Source organism: Pyxicephalus adspersus, chromosome Z (assembly GCF_032062135.1).
Source record: "Pyxicephalus adspersus chromosome Z, UCB_Pads_2.0, whole genome shotgun sequence".
Taxonomy (NCBI): domain Eukaryota; kingdom Metazoa; phylum Chordata; class Amphibia; order Anura; family Pyxicephalidae; genus Pyxicephalus; species Pyxicephalus adspersus.
The window spans coordinates 71057275-71078267 of NC_092871.1; the positions used below are offsets into that span (position 1 = coordinate 71057275).

Sequence of the window (20993 nt, forward strand, 5' to 3'; positions counted from 1 at the left end):
TCTTTATACAATTTTTTTCAATGCTGTTTATATTTCAGATGTTGATACTAAATTTGCAACTTACTCAAGCGCTGTACCCCTCTGTCAGTGATCCCTGTCAGCAAGAGTTTCAAAGTTGTTATAAAATATGTATGTGAACCCTGAGAGCAAATATTTATTTGCACAGGTTGAAATGACAGGTAGGGTTTATAACCTCTGCTCTGCATATGCCCCCAATACTAATTCCTCTCCTTTTTTCACTCCATTACATAAAAAGGTTTTGATGAACTCCTATCCTAACTTAGTTTTAGCACGAAATCTCAATATGGTCCTTGACCTGACTTTGGATAGGTCCAAGCTAACAAACATCAGACCAGAGTCCTCTACTACTGAACTAAAGCGTTTATTACTACAAATGCCTTTGGTTGATGCGTGGCATCTGCTCCACCCAACTGAGAGAGATTACACATGTTACTCATGAGGCACATTCTCCACATTCTCTAGAGTCTATTTTATGTTTTTTTTTAAGGCTTGCTTACTGGGGTATCTGAAATATCTATTGGTAACTTCACACTCTTAGACCATACCCCCTTGACCCTCCAATTACAACTTCAGAAGCCAATTAGGAAAACATTTTTGTGGGGATTCCCAAGCTTTCTATCTAGATCCTCCTCCTTTAAAGCCTACCTTCAGTCTCACTGGGCATATTGATTAAATGACAATTTGCAGCTGATTTTACTGTGACATACCATGAAGGCTATACTGGGAGGCCATATCATGACATTTACCTCACAAATTTGGAAATATTACCAACAATACAACACCTTTCAGGAACAAGTTGCACGAACATACGAATTGTACCTCAAACATGATAGAGATACAAAAAAATCTTAGCAGGAGGCGGTAGTCCACCTGAAAGCCCAAGTAGCTACCCAAATTAAAACACTTGTGCTTTACACCAAACATAAATTTACAGAAGGGGAAACAAAATTGGCACCTTAATATCCTGGTTCGCTAACCCGCTTGGCCCTAAATGCCACATATTAAAGGCAAATGACCCATCTTCTAATGCCATTCACTCAACCCATCTGGAGATTCCATTGGCTTTTAAAAATTTTTGTCAAAAAATGCATTTTGCTCAGGAGACAAAATCTGATTTACTCCTGCGTCTGTTAGAAAAGGCTAAACTACCCAAACTTTCAGCAGCGCACAGGGAGATTTTGAATGCCCCAGTATCGGAAATTGAAGTTCTCCATACAATTAGAACCCTGACAACAAATAAAATTCCAGGCCCTGATGGCTTCTTGGCAGAAAACTGTAGAAGCTTAGCCCAAGAAATGAGTCCTCTTCTCACAAAAGTTTACAACCAGATCTTGTCCCACCAGACTCCATACACAGATTTTAAACAAGCCTACACACCACTAATCTCTAAATCGGGGAAGGGTCCAGACTTACTAGCCTCCTATAGACCAATATCAATAATAAATTGTGACTACAAGATTCTTGGTAAATTACTGAAAAATAGGTTGTAGACTTTCCTCCCTATATGCTATATTGACCAAACGCTAACTGGGATTTGTACGTAACAAACACTGCAGCATAGGGATTTATGCTGCCATTATAGCCACGGTACAAGCCACCCGACACCCAAGCTCTAGATCCACGTTACTGAGTTTAGATCCAGAAAAGGCTTTTTTTTCACAAAATTCAATTGACACTACTAAATACCATATTGTCTAGCAGAGCCTATAGTAATTAATGTCCAGAGTAACCAGAAAGGGTTGCCCTCTTTCTCCTATTTTGTTCAATTTTGTTCAACCCCCTACTTAGTTTTCTTGAAACTTTACCAGACTTTGAGGACATCAAAGTGGGCTCATGTACTCTTAAATTGACTGCTCATGCAGATGACTTATTACTGTACATATCTAACCATAAACACAGTTTGACTTTCATATTGGAGTTAATTGCTCAATATGGTCTAATATCAGGATATACCATAAATCTTGATCAATCCAGGGCTCTGTATTTAACAAAGTATGTGAGACTGGCATGGAGTGAGCGTTACCTATTTTTTTGGTGCAAGGGGAAAATACAGTTATAAATTGTATACACAAAATATAGAACCGATCATTAAGATACTTAGTGAAAAGTTACGCAACTGGTCTAATTTGACTCTATCCTATTTGGGACGAATTATTGTTTTTTTTGTAAATTACTATATATGGTACAGAATTTGCCCTTGGTGATAAAAAGTCTGACCCTAAATTAATTTACAAATTTTTTTGTGATGTTATATGGGGTGGTAAAGGAGCCAGACTCAGTCTTTGCAACAGCCAATGCGAAATGGAGGTGTAAATTTTCCAGACATTGAATTGTATAATGCAGTCTCTATTCAGCGTTACATTAAAGATTAGTTACATGCACTTGTTTATATGCTGATCCAACTCTGGACCAACAAACCATTCCAAATCTAATTTAGAAGTATATTCTTCATATGCAAAAATCTCTTTCAGGGGAAGTTATCTCTAATTCCATATTGTAGTCGTGTTGGCAAATATGGCACAAAATTAGAGAACAACTTCTTCTGAACAGTCATTCTTTCCTTTTCCTACGCTACTGGGATAACCAGGACCTCCCCCACCTAACATATTCATCACTTCTACAGAAGTGTCCAGCTTTTCACACTATAACAATTAAACCATTGTTAGATATAAGTACAAAGCACCCTCTTCAAAGTGGAATTCCCCTTCTTGAGATCAGCAGTGTACATTTTTATGCAATTGCAATCATATACCTAAAGAGTATTGAAATCTTTCTCTGACTGAAACATTTTCTTGCCAAAGAGATTAAAGTCATTTGTCCACTTGCTGCTCTGCACACCACTCCTTCTGTTGGCTACTCTGGGTGTCTTTCCTCCATATGCTGTACTAGGAATACTTACAACTTAGACCTATCATAGAAGATCCCTGATTTGAGTATAAGGGCTCCAGCTTGTTTATCACAAGACTGCTTATACTATATAGAAGAACCTACCTAACTTGACTGTTAACACTCTTCGGGGACATGATATCCCTCTGATTCTGTATACAACTACAAAACCTAGGACATCATCCTACAGAACTATATACAACTTACGCAAGCAACCAACGCTTGTTGTCAAAAACACCCCTGAAGAAGCCACACTTGGCGAAATGCGTCGGGTATATTAAATACCATGTTTTGATGGTTAAATACTCTGTGTGGTTAACAATTTATAAGCTGACTAGTTGTTATTTGCCTAGTGCCTACTATTGGCCTATGATGAACCCCAAGAAAATATTGTGGTTCAATGCAACCATTGATTACTCTGTACTGTACTGAGCAATCCTAATGCTATAATCACTTTTTCTGACCACTACTCTGTTTAGTGGCCCTTTTTATTTTTATTTTGACATTCTTTATTATACATATTCTATATATGTTTATGAATACATTGTTTGTTCCATAAACCCTGCTCAAATCTGTCTTTACTTCTAAATGGTCATTTTAGGTTATGTTTGATGGTCAAATTCCAAGTATGGTATTGGTTTTGCTAGATTGGCTCTAATTTTTGAAATAATGACCTCAAAAAAAACTCATAAAAAATAATGAAACATGAAAATTAGGCAAAGTTCAACTCGATAGGCCTAGATATACAAAATTAAATTTTTGAAATATTTAGGTCCTGATTCACTAAGCAAAAACGGAGGCTCGGTCGTGCATTCGTATTCGTGATCCAAAATCGGAAGCCTTTGCTCAATTCACCAACTAAATTTCAGGCGCTGGCGTATTCCCGTGGAAGTTAGTAACAGAAATTAACTCGCTGCTGAAGCCGCGCATCCCCGGCAGTTTTACACTGGCGAGCTTGCATTAAAAGTCACTGTTCCCCTAAAAAAGCATTCTTTCTAATGGCACACATATTACCCTTAGCCCTAAAAAAATGTTTGTGCTGTTCAAATGTTTAAAACATCTATATGCGCTAAGAAAAAAGCATATTTTAAAATGACTTATTTCTTTCCTGTTGGGCAAGAGTTACCTGAGTTCAGCTCCTCTACATAAGCGCCTATATAAAAGCTTACGATTCCTGATCAGGGAGCCACCTGCAGGTAAATCTTTAGAAGAATATCTGTTTACTGGTGTACAAATCTAAAGGATCATATCAATCAATGATAATGAAATGTCCAATTGCAAAAAAAAACAAACAGCCAATTTTGACAGACTGCGCAAGTGCTAATTGCAAGTGAATTTCTATCACCTGTGCACTTAAATTTGAGCATATATAAGGGTGTGTTTTAACTTGCCTTTTGTTTTTCTTTTCTTGGAGGGGCTGTTGTTTTGTGTGTTATCCTAATGAATCTATGTTGCTGCATTTGATACTTTGCTTACGATTTAGCACAATAGCTTCTTTTTTATTTTTGTTACTTTATTTAATGTTCATGTTAATGCTATGGTATTGTGTTTGTGGCCATATTGTTTGATTGCCAAATTCTGCCTTTATTACCACTTTTCAATGTTTGTCCTGCATAAATATTTTCTAGTCCAGTTTTCTACCCTTGATAGGGCAAAATTGCATATTGGTTTGGTAAGTATTTTTTGAATGCAATATTTGGTGGGCCATTTTTGAACAATTTTGGCTTTAAATGGAAGTGTGGGTTTACATGTGTTTTGTTTGTTCTTTTTAATTTTTTTGTCATTTAGTGTAAATTTTAGTGTACCTTTGAGCTCATAGTAGCACCCAAATTTTTAAAATTCAAGAGCAAGTTTTGTTTCATAATTTTGTGCTTTATGGTTACCCAAGAAGAACCATTGGCTAATTAATGATGTTCGCTGAACCTTTTTTCATGTTTTCCGTTGGAGGCTATGTCACTTTTTTTCTAGTGATCCTGCTTTGCTCTACTATCCCACAAGCAGATGAAACATGGGTACTTTGTTTATCCACTTTGCTGTCCAAGTAGAAAGTTCACCATAAAAAGTCACCAGTCTTCTGCTCAGTATTCTAGTACTCCCATATGGGCCAATAGTTCAGAAATGTTACAACAGTACATGAAGTCTCCATCTTCACTGAAATATGGTAGGAGTATCACCTCTCTTGTCCTATAAACTGTTATTTTAACTTCCGGTCTCAGACAGTTTTTTTTCTTTTAGCCTGGATACTAAAAGTTCAGATGCTTGTTTTGACAGACTTAGGTCACGTATTAAATCATTGAACTCTTCTTGGGAGAACTTCTGGTTTGATGAAACACTTCCTTCATATTCACTTCCACTGCTAACTCCTGGATTACACTCCAAACCCTGTATATCCTCCATGTCGGATACAGGAATATCAGGAAGTGCACTGGAAATAGGAACATCAGCACCGTTCGGCACAGGTCGTCTTGCTGATTCCAAATCAGGGTACTCCCACTTGTTTTTCTTGTAACAATTAAAAATTTATGGGTCAAAAATAACTATCATTATGATGATTTTTGGGCTCTTTTAATACCATAGGTACACCACTTTCAAACTTTTCAGTTTTCTGTTTTACTTGTTTTGCATACCATATGGGGAGCCACATACTTATCTTGGTCCCCTGGTTTATTACCAAAATATGCAAGATATGCTTGTTTCACAAAATCTGTAATGATTCTTCCACATTTTTGCTGTGAATACTCACCACAAATGTAGCAAAATACATTAGGGTCATTTAAACAACTTCTTTTTGAAGAACTCATATTTCTGTAAAAAAAAAATGTAAGAATAAAAATAAGGCAAATTAAAGTTTCATTAAAATAATGCTACATTTCATATATAAAATGCAAAACATCAGTGTAAATAAAGATTGATAAAATTATGCTGTGTTAACATTTGTTGGTAAAATTTTCTATTCCTATTCCTGTATCACAAGAACTATAACCAATTCAATGAAACTGATGTCATTTCTGTATTCAGCAGACCTGAAATACACTAAATATATTGAAAAATCCTTGGCAAGTGATCCTTTGTTGAGCTGTGTAATGATTAGAAAAACCCTCTGGATAGCATACTCTCAAAGGGTAACCCCCCTAAAACAGTGATCACAGAAAATTACACAATACCTCATATCTCATTGGGTATAATCCCTCTGCTAAATGTCCCAAATGTACACATTAACGTGCAGGATTTTACTATGCCTTCTGAAGCTGCCCAAAAAAAAACAATTTTGGTTATCATTGGCACACTATTTCACTTCCTATTTAGTTAACTATGTACCTTTGACCCCTGTAGTTCTAGGCACATTTGATTTACATGGAGCATGATTAACTAGGGGAAGTCAAATTCTGGTATGTATTACCTCTTTAGTGGCTAAAAAAAAAATATAATACATAAATGGCTGGATTCGGACAAGCCTACACTTTTTTAAGAAAAGTTGGAACATGTTTTTAGAATGGCTTGGATAGAGGCCTTCTTGGAGAAAGAAGCTAAGGTTTTAATATTCTTTTTAAATATTGGAGTCATACTATATATAAAGACTCAATCCCATTCAATAAAATGTCACATAAATAGAAAAAAACCTTTAAACGCACATCATGTTATTGTAATGCGCTTGGGCACACAAACCACAGCCAACTCCAAGAATCCTTTTATCAAGTTTTATTATCATCATAAAACCAGACAAGGGTTATTTACAGATGGTAAGTCCAATAAGCGTAGTTCAGGAGGGTAAGGCAAAGGCAGGTCAGGAACAATCCGAGGTCAGGGCAGGCAGCAGGCAAGAGTGGTCACAAACAATCCGAGGTCAGGGCAGGCAGAGTTCAGGCAGAAACAGGTTTCAGACCAGGTCGCTATGGTAATGACAAACTGGATTAACATAAACCAACACAAAGAACGCACCCAAGCACACTGTATTCACAGAGGCTTATAGCGGGCAATGGAGTTCAGGACAGGTTTACCTTAAATGGCAAGAGTGACCAATGACCTTGCGCCATTTGACAGGAGGGTAACTGAATCCCCTGCGATTGGCCGCAAGGAATTCAAACTATGTCCCGCGAAGGCAGCCGAGTGGCATACCCTCGAGGGGTACAAGAGGCACGTGTGGTAGCGCGCGCACCTCTTCCCACAGCACCCCTGAGATGTGCCCTACTTTACACCTCCACAGGAGTGCTGAGACTTTCAGTAATCACGTCCATAGAGATGCTGGGGATGCCGCCTGGCCGAATAGAGAGACGCTGCGAGCAGGGCAGCAGCCTCGGCCATGGTGCCTGCTGCAGCGCTGTCTCCCTCTGCAGCTGAGATCCCCAGGGACGCCGCAGGCTCGCTGGACAGGTAAGTTCCTTACAGGTATATTTTAGGAATGCTAAAAAATGATCCTGCCGGTGGTCATAGAGGATAATCAATCTTGAAGTTACTGTAAAGGTTTATTCTGTGTAATGAAATGTTTATATACTCTGTTTCTGTTTAATGGAATGTTTATATACTCTGTTTCCACTCATTATTGTACCCTTTTTTGTATATTGTCATATAATGATACGTCCTAGATTAAAAATATTAAAAAAAATTCTTGCTCTATTTTTGGATATCGGATTTAGGAATTAGTTGATAGCAATTAATATTGTTTATTAGTTGTTGGCACATATTGACATATTGGTCTTCATTCATATGAACACTCCTATTCATAATTACCACATTTCCTTCCTTACCCGCCAGCTTAATTACTGGATCTGAATATTTTTGCAAGTTCTTGTAATTTAATCTTTATTTTTCTACTGATAAATTTGACTGAAACTTGCTACCACTAATTTTATGCCTTAGTCACTTGTTCAACAAAAATAGTGATGTTGGGATTGATGTTTAAGTTGGCAAAGGAAGATGATCAATATGACAATTCATATGACAATTCATATGAAGAAAGATTAATTACTTCCAATTTATCCAATGTTGACTGTTCCAAATTGCTCATTTGCTTCAAATTAGTGTTCAATTTACCAACTGATTTCCTAAAAAAAAGATTTTGTCTTTGGTATAGTTCCTAACATAGTATTATCTCTCATAGCCTCAGTTGTGTTTGTGCAATCAGAAGAAGAAATGTGTTCAGTGTGCGAAATCTCTTTTAAAGGTGTAACCAATTGTAACCCTGTGCCTATCACAGGTTTTTGTGAAAGTGCAGAAATACCAGAATTTGTATGTGAAGTAACAAAAGTGGATTTCCTCTTAGGGGGATAGTTAAATTGTGTGGGTGAGTTAGTATTCTGCCATTTTTGATTTGTGTATTTTTGTGTTCCATTGCCAAATTTGTTCTTGTGTCCATTAAAAATAGGAGCTATTTTACTTAATGTTGTATTTTAATCTAATTGAGATTTCTCATCTACCAATGTAGGATGGGAGAATTGATACAGTGTTGTTGTTAGTCTCCTTTTTGAATTATTAAACCATTTATATGCTTAATTTTTTTTAAATCTGAAACTCAGAAATCATTATTAAATTATACACACCATCTTATGGACAACCAATTACCACCTGGGGTAATGACTTTACCCTACTGTGTGCTCTTGTGGTACCTAGTGGTCAATTTGCTAATTGCAGCCTAGGCACAAGATGCGACATAGAATGCTGTACTCTGCTCAGTTTATTAGGACATCCATCATTTTGACAGGTTAAATAACATAAGTTCAGGTTTAATTGTGGATATTTGCATGTTAATCAAAGGTCTACAGTAGCTATTGAGAACTTCTGTAAAACACACTTTTAGAAATGTCATCTGATTCCTTCTGGTAATTGTCACATTTCAGTCAAAATTTGAATCTAAATATGTAGTTGATTACCTTGACAAAAAATGATTTTGTCTTTACTACATTGGGAAACCCTTTAAATTAGATTTTGTTTGTACAATCCACTAAAAAAATTTTTTTTTATAACTGCTACATTCTTTACTGTGCTGCAGAGTGTAACAGCAATAAAACAATACAGGAGTTCATTAATTTGAATTGAATTAGTCTTTTTTATAATATTATTTATATTATTAAGTACAACTATCACCGTTATAATACATACAATGATGAAAATAGAAAGGAAAATAAAAATATCACACTATCTTGCTCAGTTTGTCTCTTCTCCAAGGTGACAATGCATGTCACAATGCATTGGGCCTGATTTATTAAAGCTCTCCAAAACTGGAAAGGGTACACCTGAAATAGATCTGGTCCAGGATTCAAAACATTTGCTAATAAATAGCAAATTACTTTTAGGCAATCCATTCTAGGTCTGCTGGATCACTAAGCTTCACTGATGAATCTGTATTCTCTCCAGCCTTGGAGAGCTTTCATAAATCTGACCTAATTAGTTGGCTGTTTATTCTTTGTCTCATACCTCCAATGAACTCAATTCCATCCCCACCTCAAAGCAGCCTCTTTTACTTTTATTGCAGGATGTTCTGCCCCCTACTGCTATGATCTGGCAAGTCTACCTCTTGGCGGAAACACTGTTCGTGTCCAAGCACAGTCAGACAACCTGTACACATAGAGCCTGATTTACTAATGCTCTCCAAGACTGGAGAAGACTGTCATGAGTGAACCTGGGTGATTCAGAAAACCTGAAATAGATGACCCCCATAGGGGATATGTGGATCATCTGGGGGATCACAATTGAAGTTAATAAATTGTAGTTAATACCTTAAATTCTAATTCTTTCAGAGGACTTGAGATAAGCTTTGTAAGCTTTCTAGATTGAGTATTTATTCAATTTGGAAGGGTCAAAAATTCCTAGTCAGAATTTACATTATAAAATAAATGCGATTTTTTTTTTTTTTGGTGCAAAATCACTAGGAATGGTTTCTTTAGCCAATTTTATAGGACTTCCGAATTCATTGTTTTTTTGTTCTGTTAACCTCACAAAAAATTGAGCTGTAGCAAACACTGTCCGCTACGTTTATATTTTTATAACTCCCCTAATGTCCCTATTTAGCAATTACAGAAAATAGCACAATGATACCCACTTTCTTTGAAAAAAGATCAGAACTCAGATTGCTAATATTCTGATTTTCTATCCAAGGATGAGCTGAAACCCATAGGTAAGCCATAGATAAAAATATTTTTACTGGGCTGACCATATTTACATACATACAAAAAAAAAAAAAAAAAAAACATTAGTACTGCAGCTTTCTTTTTCTAATGTAGTTCAAAAAATACAATGATATCCAAAGCACAGTGAACAATATCATGTTTGCTGATGACATACTAATTCCTGTGGAATATTTTGGGTGGACATTGAGCTAAATGAAAAAAAAAATAATAAGTCAACTACAACAATAGTGTCACATACATGCATTATACCATGAAATTAGAAACTGGAAGATGATTTGACAGACATTATTTTAAACTATGTTCCAGTAAATAGGGTATTCTACTAGCGAGAACCTTTATTACACTTCCTGTTGGAGTATGCCTATGTCTATTGGGGTATGTTCTATACTGTGAGTTGCCATTTCAAGTGAACTGGCATAGACAGTGTGCTGGACAATTTGCTTTAAAGTTTGTTTTGTTTTATTTTTGTGCAGTAAGAACTTGATGAATTTAACTGTTGAATTTTTCAAATAGTAAATAGTAAAAATTCTTTTTTTTTTTCTTTTTTTAAGTGCAACTTTTTTATAAAAAGAGTGCAGCACTGCCCCTTGATTCTCAATCAAATGAATGGGAGTGCAAAGACTCCTAGGATAACTACATCAGGCATCCTGGGAGGCTCTTTGGTGCTCCTTCTGCACATGCCTGAGCATCTCGGACATGTGCAGAAGGAGCCTTTTCGTGGAAAAAAAAAATTTGCTGATCTCATGCATGCGCAGTGAGATTGGCAAGTTTTTTTTCCAACCTACTTCACCTGATGTCGCGCCTGGGTCGGGTGATGTAGGAAAAAGAACAGGAAGAAGAATGGAAGATGGCGGTGTTCCTCTTCAACAATTATTCAAATAACTATCTTTCAAAGTGCAATAACCATTAGCCAAAACTAAAGGATGTAATATATACAAAAAAATGATCTGTATATAGTAAGCTGAAAACCTTAGTTACCTAGCACATTGTCACTGTTTTTTTCCACATCTTATTTAAAATACTTAATATATTACATAATGTCATATCTAAAAAAAAAATAAAAATAGTGATTTATTTAGAAGAATGGAAACAAAGCAGATAAAAACTGACTAATGATAGATAAAGGTGAAAGATTTATTTTTACAAAAATTTCTGCAAAATGGTGTATTTCACAAAATAGGGGGGCTTGTATGAACATGACATAAAATTTTCCAAAAGGCATGCATTTTTTTCCAAAAAAATTGAAGTATGGTCAGGAACTTGCAAATACACATGTAAAATCTGCAAGGTAAATTTGGAGACAGAAAGACCGAAATAAAGACAGAAATTACCCTAATTGTTGTATTGCCAGGTGTCCGGGACGCTCACTGGGACTCGGCCCAGGGACCCCAAACTGACAACACTGTATCTGGTTTATCTACACCAGTTACCTATCCCGTGATCTGTGTTACATGCACTTGCAGAGAGGGATAACAAAAGCAAATAAGGCTAACAAGAAAATTTATTGCAGCACACACTACATATATTAAACACAATGGTCCCATATGATTATCATTTAGAATAAAACCACCATGAAAAATACATACAAACAATATTCACCATTATTGAACTAATAACAACACAACAAGATCAAACATATAAATAAGATTATACATCACCAGGTGCAACATCCGGTAACACTTCCGGCTGATAGAGACCGCTTTATCAGTAAGGATAACTGGAGAGATCAGCTGGGCAGGATTCTTGGTGGGCACGTCTGTCCCCAAGAGTGGTCTGATCTGAGTCCATTCACCCCTCTCCCTTTTATGCAGACAAAATTGCATAGAGCGAGAAACTGCTCTGGACAGCCCCTGACAGATGGTCAGATTGTATTGGCCGCTATTGAGGGGAATGACCAGGCACTTTGTGCCCCTTGAGGTTGTTTTGCAGCTATCCAATATAACTGCACCACAAGCCTGTCACCTGTCTTAACAATGGCGTCAGCCTTTATTAACACATTAGATATTTAATATATATCTTTGGTATTACTAATATCTATTAGTTACATGTATATTCCACATGGTGTACATACTACAGCTCTAAATATGCTGTGACCTCTGACCCAATTACACAGTTCTCTCGGCTGTTTTTGCCTGCAACACATAAACTTATTGTGGCACACAGAACTCTGGATGTCAGCGTCACTGACACTATCTTTTGCCAGTTAACACGAAACTCCATTATCAACTGACTACTCCCTGCTAGATCAAGTCACCATAAGAATGAGATAAGCGAAGTTTTAATTAGTTTGCAACAGGCTCGCATCAGCCTGCGGCAGCATTTTATTTTCCATTTTAGGATTGTTTAGGATGTCCAATAATCACTCTTTATACACACAATCATCCATGGTCCAGCCATGTAACATTTCTATCACTATTGTTTAAGATATTTTACAAAACATTTGAATATTTTTTTCTTTGTGTTTATCTCCTAGGAAGTAGAACTCACTGCTTTTAAAACTTCAGGTAAGTTTCTGCATTTATGTATTGTGATCATTAGGGCAGGTTTATAAAAATGTAATAATCAGGTCCATCAATTAAACATTAGTAACACTTGAATAAATAGTCTCTTAAACAATATTCTTTATCAAAAAATAACTTTAGCATGTATACTGTGTAATAATACTGTCATGCACGGAGAGACAGGACCACTAGGGGGCGCTACGGCTTGCATGGAGGTGGTGTGAGCCCTGAGAAGGGCCAAGGCACAGAGTCTAAGCAGTATCCAGGTTTTCTCCAGAGCCTCTGATGGTGAGGATGTGGGGCCGCTGGTTACTGCCAGGTTGCGGCCCTTGAGCACACCAAGGTGGGCAAAACACGGTACCAAATCACAAAGCAGAAGGATAATCGAGAAAAGTCAGTAGTTGAGGCAAGGCAGCAAACGAGAGGTCAGGTCTCACTCCAGGGGTCAATTGCCAGGGATCCGGGAGACAGACAGCAGTGACACAGGAGCCTCTGTGGGCACAGGGAATACAGTAGACACTGGAAGCAACAGGGCACTGGTGACCCTGGGATATCCACGGACAGACAGGAACACAGGAACAGCAAAGGGAAGTTGGCCAGGAACCAACAGACTGGACAACGAGGGGTTAACGCAGAAGCTGGACAGGGGAAACACTGAATTAGCCAACAGGTGTACAGGAACTATCTTAACAGAACTAGTGGCTCGGTAAAATGGAAACACGTTGCCCGAACACAGAGTGCAGTGTATGAGCTAGCTAAATAGGCAGAGCTGGTCAAGAGGCTATTTTCTGATTGGACAAAATTGATAAAGCTTGGAAACAGAGGCACGCCCAGCGTCAGAAATGCCCGCATGAGCAGGATAGATGCTTCTGCACTTTAGTAAGGAAGAGGTAAGTGTGACAAATACAGACACGTATTCTTTCAGCTGTCCCTTTAGGAACAACTTTTATATTACAATTTTATAAACACACACATGTTTTGCAGTTATCCTCATATTATGAAATTGGAATTAAAAGTTTCTGTATCTCTTGCAAACGTTTAAACCAACACTAAGAAATTAGCATGACTTTTAGTTTTTCCTCTTACTGATCTGAGAAAAGTAACTTATGTGCTATTGATATTATAGAAGATAAAGCAATAGTAGGAAGAAGTGGGAGGAGATAAAGTAACGCTCCCTTCTCAACCTCCCTCAAGTTATTGAGTGGGCATCCAGAGTGGGGAATAAAAAGGTGAGCTCAGGTACTGCTAAGGATTCATGGAGTGGTACTGTTCATCCTGTACTCTATTTGCTGGCTCCATTCCCTCTCCTCCCCACCAAATCCTGGTCCCCCCTACAGCCTTCCTCTTCCTTAACCTTCCTCAATGATACACCCTCCTCCTAACCTCATTCTCATCTCCACTACCCATAAGTTCTTACCACTTTCTCTTTAATAAAATAACTTTCATCCACAACCTTCTCTCTAAATCTCTAAACTTCCTGGCTCTCACTGAAACCTGCATTTTACACATACCCCTAGACCTGGCAACAGAGTAGGGGGGTGGTGTTGATCTCCCTCCACTGTACATACAGTCCTTCCTACCCTGTCCTTTCTCATTTTCACCTCTTTTAAGTCCAGTTCATCTGTCTTTTTTTCCCCCTACCCTTATTGTTGCTGTTGTCTACCACCTCCCCCGGCCCAGTCTCCCAATTTTTGGAAAACTTTGCCTTTTGGCTCCCACATATTTTTTCCCATGACCTGCCCACCATAATCTTTAGGGACTTTAATGTTGCAGTGGATGACCCCAACCATCCTTCCTCAGGATCACCGGACACACATTAGACCTGGTATTTTCCAAACTCCGCAACCTCACCCACCTTGACAACTTACCATTTCCCCTTTCTGACCACAACCTAATCACCTTCAACCTATCTAATTCTTGCCTCTCTTCACCATAACCCAAACCTAGCCAACGGCAGGGAGATATCGTCAACCTTGACAACAACCCATTCTCAAACCACCTTACATCCCCCACCCTCTCTCTCCAAATTCGCCTCCCCAGATAAAACTGCCACACATTTCAACTACGCTCTTTCTTTGGCTCTGGATAAAGTTGCCCCTGCCACCTTCCACTACCCCACTGCCAACCCCTGAACCAACAATCACACCAATTACTTATAAAAGTCTGTTCGTGCAGCTGAGGCAAGTGGAGGAAATCTGGCCACAGTACTGACTTCATGGACCACAAAGCTAGACTACAACACTTTAACACTGAAATTTCCACTGATATCTACCCCTCTGCTTTCAAACATGCCAATATTCTTCCTATCCTGATAAAACCTTTACTGGACCCCTCCCCCCTCCCTCTCTAGCTACCGTCCGATCTCACTTCTCCATTATATTTTCAAACTTGTTGAGCACCTTGTCTATGTCTATGGACCAGTTCTCTTTTCTTTGTACACCTCCTCATTCAGTAGTCTCTTATCCTTGTTTGGTTTACAGTACCATCTGTATGCTGACGACACTCAAATCCACTCTCAGCCTCGATGAAACAGAACTCCCCCCCCCCCCCCCACATATGAAATCTCCCTTCGACATGTTTCTAACTGTTAACAAAACCGACATTCATCCTTCTACTCGGGCACGTTTGTCACCCTTAATTGGGCCCTCTCGTTTAGCCCCCCATCTTCAAAACATTTTCTGATCATTTCCAGGTCCTGTCACTTTCAACTGTGCAACATCTCCAAAAATCCACCCCTACCTGTCTCCACAGACTACCAAACTCCTTGTACATGCTTTTATTATCTCTCGTCTGGACTACTGTAACCTCCTCCTCTCTGGTATACCACTAACCTGACTCTCTCCTCTACAATCTAATATGAATGCTGCAGCCAGACCTATCCATCCTTCCCATCAGTCCTCCACTGCTGCATCTCTTTGTAGTTCTCTTCATTGGCTTCCATTTCACTGTAGATTTAAATTCAAGCTCCTGTGCTTTGCCTTCAAACCCCTTTAGAGTTTCTGACCCACTTAACTTTCAGACCTGGTAAAAAAATACTCCCCTGGCCACTCTTTTCGCTCCTCAAATTACCTACTAATAACCAACCTCATCACACGCGTGGCTCCAAGACTTTTTTAGAGCTGCCCAACTGGAATGGTCTACCATGTCCTATTCGGCTTGCTCCAAATTTCTGCATATCTGCACTCAAAATCTTTTTTAACTTGCCTTCCCATCTTCTGTTTCTTAAAATCCTCACTCCAACCCACCACTCCATATCTCTCCTACTATTGTGTGAGACTTCCCCCCACCTCCTAGATTGTAAACTCTTCTGGGCAGGGTTCTCTCCTCCTCCTCTGTCACTCTCTGTACTTGTCTATTGTACAGCGATGCGTAATATGTTAGTGCTATATAAATCCTGTTTAATAATAAAAAGAAGAAAAAGTGGCTTGGTATAGGAGTCAGGCTATAATGATAAGTGAGCACAGTACACTGAAATAGAAATATAAAGCACTTGAAGTAGAAAGCAGCTGTTCTGTTTTTTTTTTTTTTTGTGAGGCAGAGATAGTTACATAATTAACAAAATAAAAAAAAACTGTGGGAGACAGGTACCTGTCACTTTTTAAAAATAAAATACCTCATCTAGAAAGCTTAATCTCTTTTTAGGGGTGTTGTCTTAAGGCTCATTTCCTACTCTCCTGGTTGAAGCAAATCCTTTAGAGCATACAGAGGCTTGTGTCATATGGACACGTGGACCAAATACATCCCTACTTTCTTCTTTCCTGCAGCCCATGCAGCTACTTTACCAGTAGATTTCAAGGGAAGCTATTAGGATGGTGCCTATTGGCATGCAGTACTGTGGTTGACGGGCTGTTCCCTAATGTATTTCCATCTTATGCTAGAAACTCAAAACCTTTCCACACTCCCATAGCATTCCCTGTGACGTGAAGCATACATTTCTTCCCTAGGACCCAAACTCTTTTTTTCTATTATTATTATTATTGTCTCACATGTTGCTTTGTACAAAAAAATTGCTAAGACCCAGGCTGTGTAGTCAGTATTACAAGTGAACTGACACGATTTACAGGCAGTGTCTAATCACCAAAAATATCAGAAGTGAAATCTTATGTAACATATCTCAACTTGGCACAACTTGACATTTCCTAATAAATTCTCCATACTTGAAGGAGGGCAATACTGAAACTAACAATGGGAAATTGTTGGAGGTGTCTTGCAGGGCTGTGCCAGCTAATACACAAATTGGAGGAGTTATAGAAAAACATACCATTTAAACTAAACATCAAATAAATTAGCAGCATGCTATGGCAGCACATCTATCTTCCACCCACACTGTGCATTGGTATGTAGTTTCTGTTTGTCAGACTTAACTTTATAATCAGGTTTTAGATTTCACTAAAATAAGCGCCATCTATTTAAAACAGCTGTTTTCTGGGCAGTGATTTGGCATTCGGCTTTTACCTAGACCAAGACTAATTTTGCAGCCTATTTGTCCTGGTTATCACCTTTGGTTACAGACAGCATCATTTTAATACATTCTTTCTAACTTTGGAACTTGAGACAGTTTAATAAAATATTCCTCAGTTGTGTTTAACTCCCCCATCATGTAATACATTACTAAAGTAATCCCACAATCCTTCATGTTTAGTGGTGGTCAATGACCTTTTAAAAGTTCTTCCCCCAAATCTCCTGTAAGTTATGTTTTAAAAAAAAATCATCAAAAGAATGTGTGCGAGCCACATACTTTCCCAATATTAGTTTTTTGTTTTACACTCTGCCTAGCAGTAAGTTCAACGTTTTATTAAGGACTGAAACAAGTAAAAAAAAAGAAAGAGTTGAATTGTATTTAAAACAAATCAAAAAGACTAATACATATAGTACAAGATATATTGTGTAATCACAAATATCAATAATGTGCTAAAACTCCTTTGTTTCCCCTTTGCATTCTGGATAAAAGGTTTTTTTTGGGGGGGGGTTCTAGACAAGCACTCCTGGTTAATAAAGAACATTGACAACAAAGGCAGAGATCCTATTTAGGTTACTCAACCGTATCTGTTTGGTGTGACCTTAAAGGTGGAGTCCTTAAGTCTCTTATTTTCTGAAGCGTTTTGCCATAACGGCTTCCTCGGGAGCTTGGGACACATAAATTATTAGATAAGATAAATATACAAATAGTAAGGTCCATGCAATACTTAGAGTTACTACACATAATATATACAAAAAAGAGAGAAAAAACTAACAAACATGAATCAGTATACTTGCAACTACTTTTGGTATTCCAAAAAACATTCAATCCAAAAGGGTGTTGTGTGTCCTAACCTCCATAACTCAAAATATACCACTGGTCAACAAACATTTTCTTGCCAAAAAGATTAAAGTCATTTTAGGTTGTTTGTTGCACAGATTCCAAATATGGTCTTGGTTTTGCTAGATTGACTCTAGTTTTTAAAATAATGACCTCAATATAAACCTCTTAGAAAACTAATGAAACATGAAAATTAGGCAAAATTAAACTAGATATGCCTACGAATATTTTTGAAATACTTAATGACAATATATTTTATATTCAGTATTTTTAGAGAACTAATCACAAAGAAGTCATTTAACAACTCTGTATGATTTCCTTTTATGCTGATGATCAAGGCAATCACGTTGAAGGCTCCAGCAGTAGTCTGCCATCATGTGTCCATCTGCCCTGATACCTTTCTTCCATCACCTTTTATATCCTGATGGAACCAATCCCTTTGTTCCTCACTGAAATCACCAAGGTTTTCTGAGACTTTTTGCAAATGGCTATGGAGATAGTGTAGCTCATAGTAGCACCCAAATTGTTAAAGTTCAAAAGCAAGTTTTGTACCAGTTCTTCATAATTTTGTGCTTTATGGTTACCAAGGAAGCTCTTGACAACCATGACATAGATGTGCCAATCAGAAGCTTCAGTATCAGTCATGTAACTTGTGAAATTGGAATCATTTATCAGTTTCCACATCTGGGTTCATCAAACATTCTTGCTTTTAATTTTTCAGTACTTAATCCAAGGAAGAATCTACAAATGTATTTGCAAATGGCTATGGAAATACTGTACCCTTATGCTCATAGTAGCACCAAAATATTTAAAGTTGAAGAGCCAGTTCTTCATAATTTTGTTCATTATGGCAGAAGCTTCATTATCAGTCATGTAACTTGTGAAATTTGAATCAGTTTCTGAATCTGGGGTTAGGATACCTGCTTTTACTTTTTCAGTAATCAATCCAGGGAAGAATCTACACATTTATTTGAAGCAATCTCCAACCTTATTCAGAGCTCTAACAAATTGCTTCATTAATTCTAATTTTATGTGTAGTGGAGGGAGAATGATTTTTTCTTTGTCAACCATTGGCTCGTTAATGATTTTCTCTGCACTTTTTTCATGTTTTCCCTTGGAGGCTATGTCTCTTTTTTACAGTGAACTTGCTTTGCTCCACTATCCCACAAGCAGATAAAACATGGGTACTTTGTTTATCCACTTTGCTGTCCAAGTAGGAAGTTCACCATTTTTAAAACAACACATATGGACCATTGGTGTTCATGATAGCAAAGCTTTTGTAAGACCATTTTGATATATAAATATTTTCATATTCTTCTTTAAGTTTTGTTGAGTGACCATTTGGAAGTGATGCATAGCAGTTGCCATTATGCAGTAAAACAGATTTCAAACTTAAAGTGGAACTGTCTTTGAAAAGCCACCAGTCCTCTGCTCGGTATTCTGGTACTCCCATGTGGGCTAGTAATCCAGGGATGTTACAACAGTAGTACAACAAAGTCTCCATCTTCACTGAAATATAGTAGGAGTGTCACCTCTCTTGTCCTATAAATCATTTTTTTAACTTTTGGTCCCAGACCTTTCTTTTCTTTTTGCCTGGATGCTAAAAGTTCAGAAGTTTGTTTTGACAGACTTAGGACACATATTAAATCATTGAGCTCTTCTTGGGAGAACTTCTGGTTTGATGAAACACTTCCTTCATATTCACTTCTGCTGCTAACTCCTGGATTACACTCCAAACCCTGTATATCCTCCATGTCGGATACAGGAAAATTAGGAAATGTACTGAACACTGATATGGGAACATGGGCACCATATGGCACAGGTCGTCTTGCGTATTCCAAATCAGGGTACTCCTACTTGTTTGTCTTGTATTGATTAAAACCTTTTACGTTTACAGCACAAAAATAACAAACATTATGATAAGTTTTGGTCTCTCTCCTATCATACCATAGGTACACCACTTTCAAACTTTTCAGTTTTCGGTTTTACTAGTTTTGCATACCATATGGGGAGCCCAAAACTTATCTTGGTCCCCTGGTTTATTACAAAAATATGCAAGATATGCTTGTTTCACAAATTCTGTAATGTTTCTTCTCTGTTTTTGCTGAGAATATTTACCATAAATGTAGCGAAATACATTAGGGTCATTTAAACAACTTCTTCTAAAAGAACTCATATTTCTGTAAAAAAAAAGAAAATGTATGCATAAAAAGAAGGCAAATGAAAGTTTCATGAAAATAATGCTACATAGTTACATAGTAGGTTACGTTGAAAAAAGACATAAGTCTATCAAGCTTAACCACTAGGAAAATAAACATATCCCAGATATAAAACCCTATAAGACATAGTTGGTCCAGAGGAAGGCAAAAAAAAAACCCTGGTATAACTTGCTTCAACGGGAAAAAAAGACCTTCCTGATTCCACAAGGCAATCGGCTGTTCCCTGGACCAACAGTCACTGGTATTTTTACCTAAAAGCCTTAATACCCAGTTATATTCTGTGCTTCTAGAAAAACATCTAGCTTTTTCCTCAAAGCAATCTATAGTACTTGCTGAAACTACTTCCTGAGGGATCCGATTCCACATTTTCACAGACCTTACAGTGAAGAATCCCTTCCCTACCTGCAGCTTAAACTTCTTTTCCTCCAGACACAAAGAGTGCCCTCTTGTTCTTTGTATTGATCTCAAAGTGAATAATGGGGCAGAGAGTTCTCTGTATGGACTGTTTAAATGTTTATACAGGGGGATCATATCCCCCCTTAAACGTCTCTTCTCAAGGGAGAATAGATTCAGTTCAGCTAATCTCTCCTCATAGCTGAGCTCCTCCATTCCTTTTATTAATTTAGTTGCCCTTCTCTGCACTCTCTCCAATTCCACAATGTTCTTTTTTTGTGAACTGGTGACCCAAACTGGGCTGCATATTCCAGATGTGGTCTGACCTATGTTTTGTACAGGGGCAAATGTAGGGGTATTATGTAGAAAATGAAAACATTGGTGTAAAAAAAGATTTATGCGGTGTTAACATTTGTTGTTGGTAAAATTGTCTATTCCGATTCCTGTATCACAAGAACTAGAGCCATTTCAATAAACTGATGTCATTTTTGGATTCAGCAGACCTGAAAAACACTAAATACCGTGTTTCCCCGAAAATAAGACACTGTCT

The 20993-nt window shown here is 37.7% G+C and overlaps 1 protein-coding gene across 1 annotated transcript in view; it reads left to right on the forward strand.

Moving 5' to 3' along the window:
• The window catches only part of ADGRD2 (adhesion G protein-coupled receptor D2), a 258692-nt gene that overhangs the window by 215166 nt on the left and 22533 nt on the right, over positions 1-20993 (forward strand). The window contains exon 20 of the mRNA XM_072430618.1: positions 12505-12535. Coding sequence (XP_072286719.1) covers positions 12505-12535 — 31 coding nt within the window. The remainder of the gene's footprint in view (positions 1-12504; positions 12536-20993) is intronic.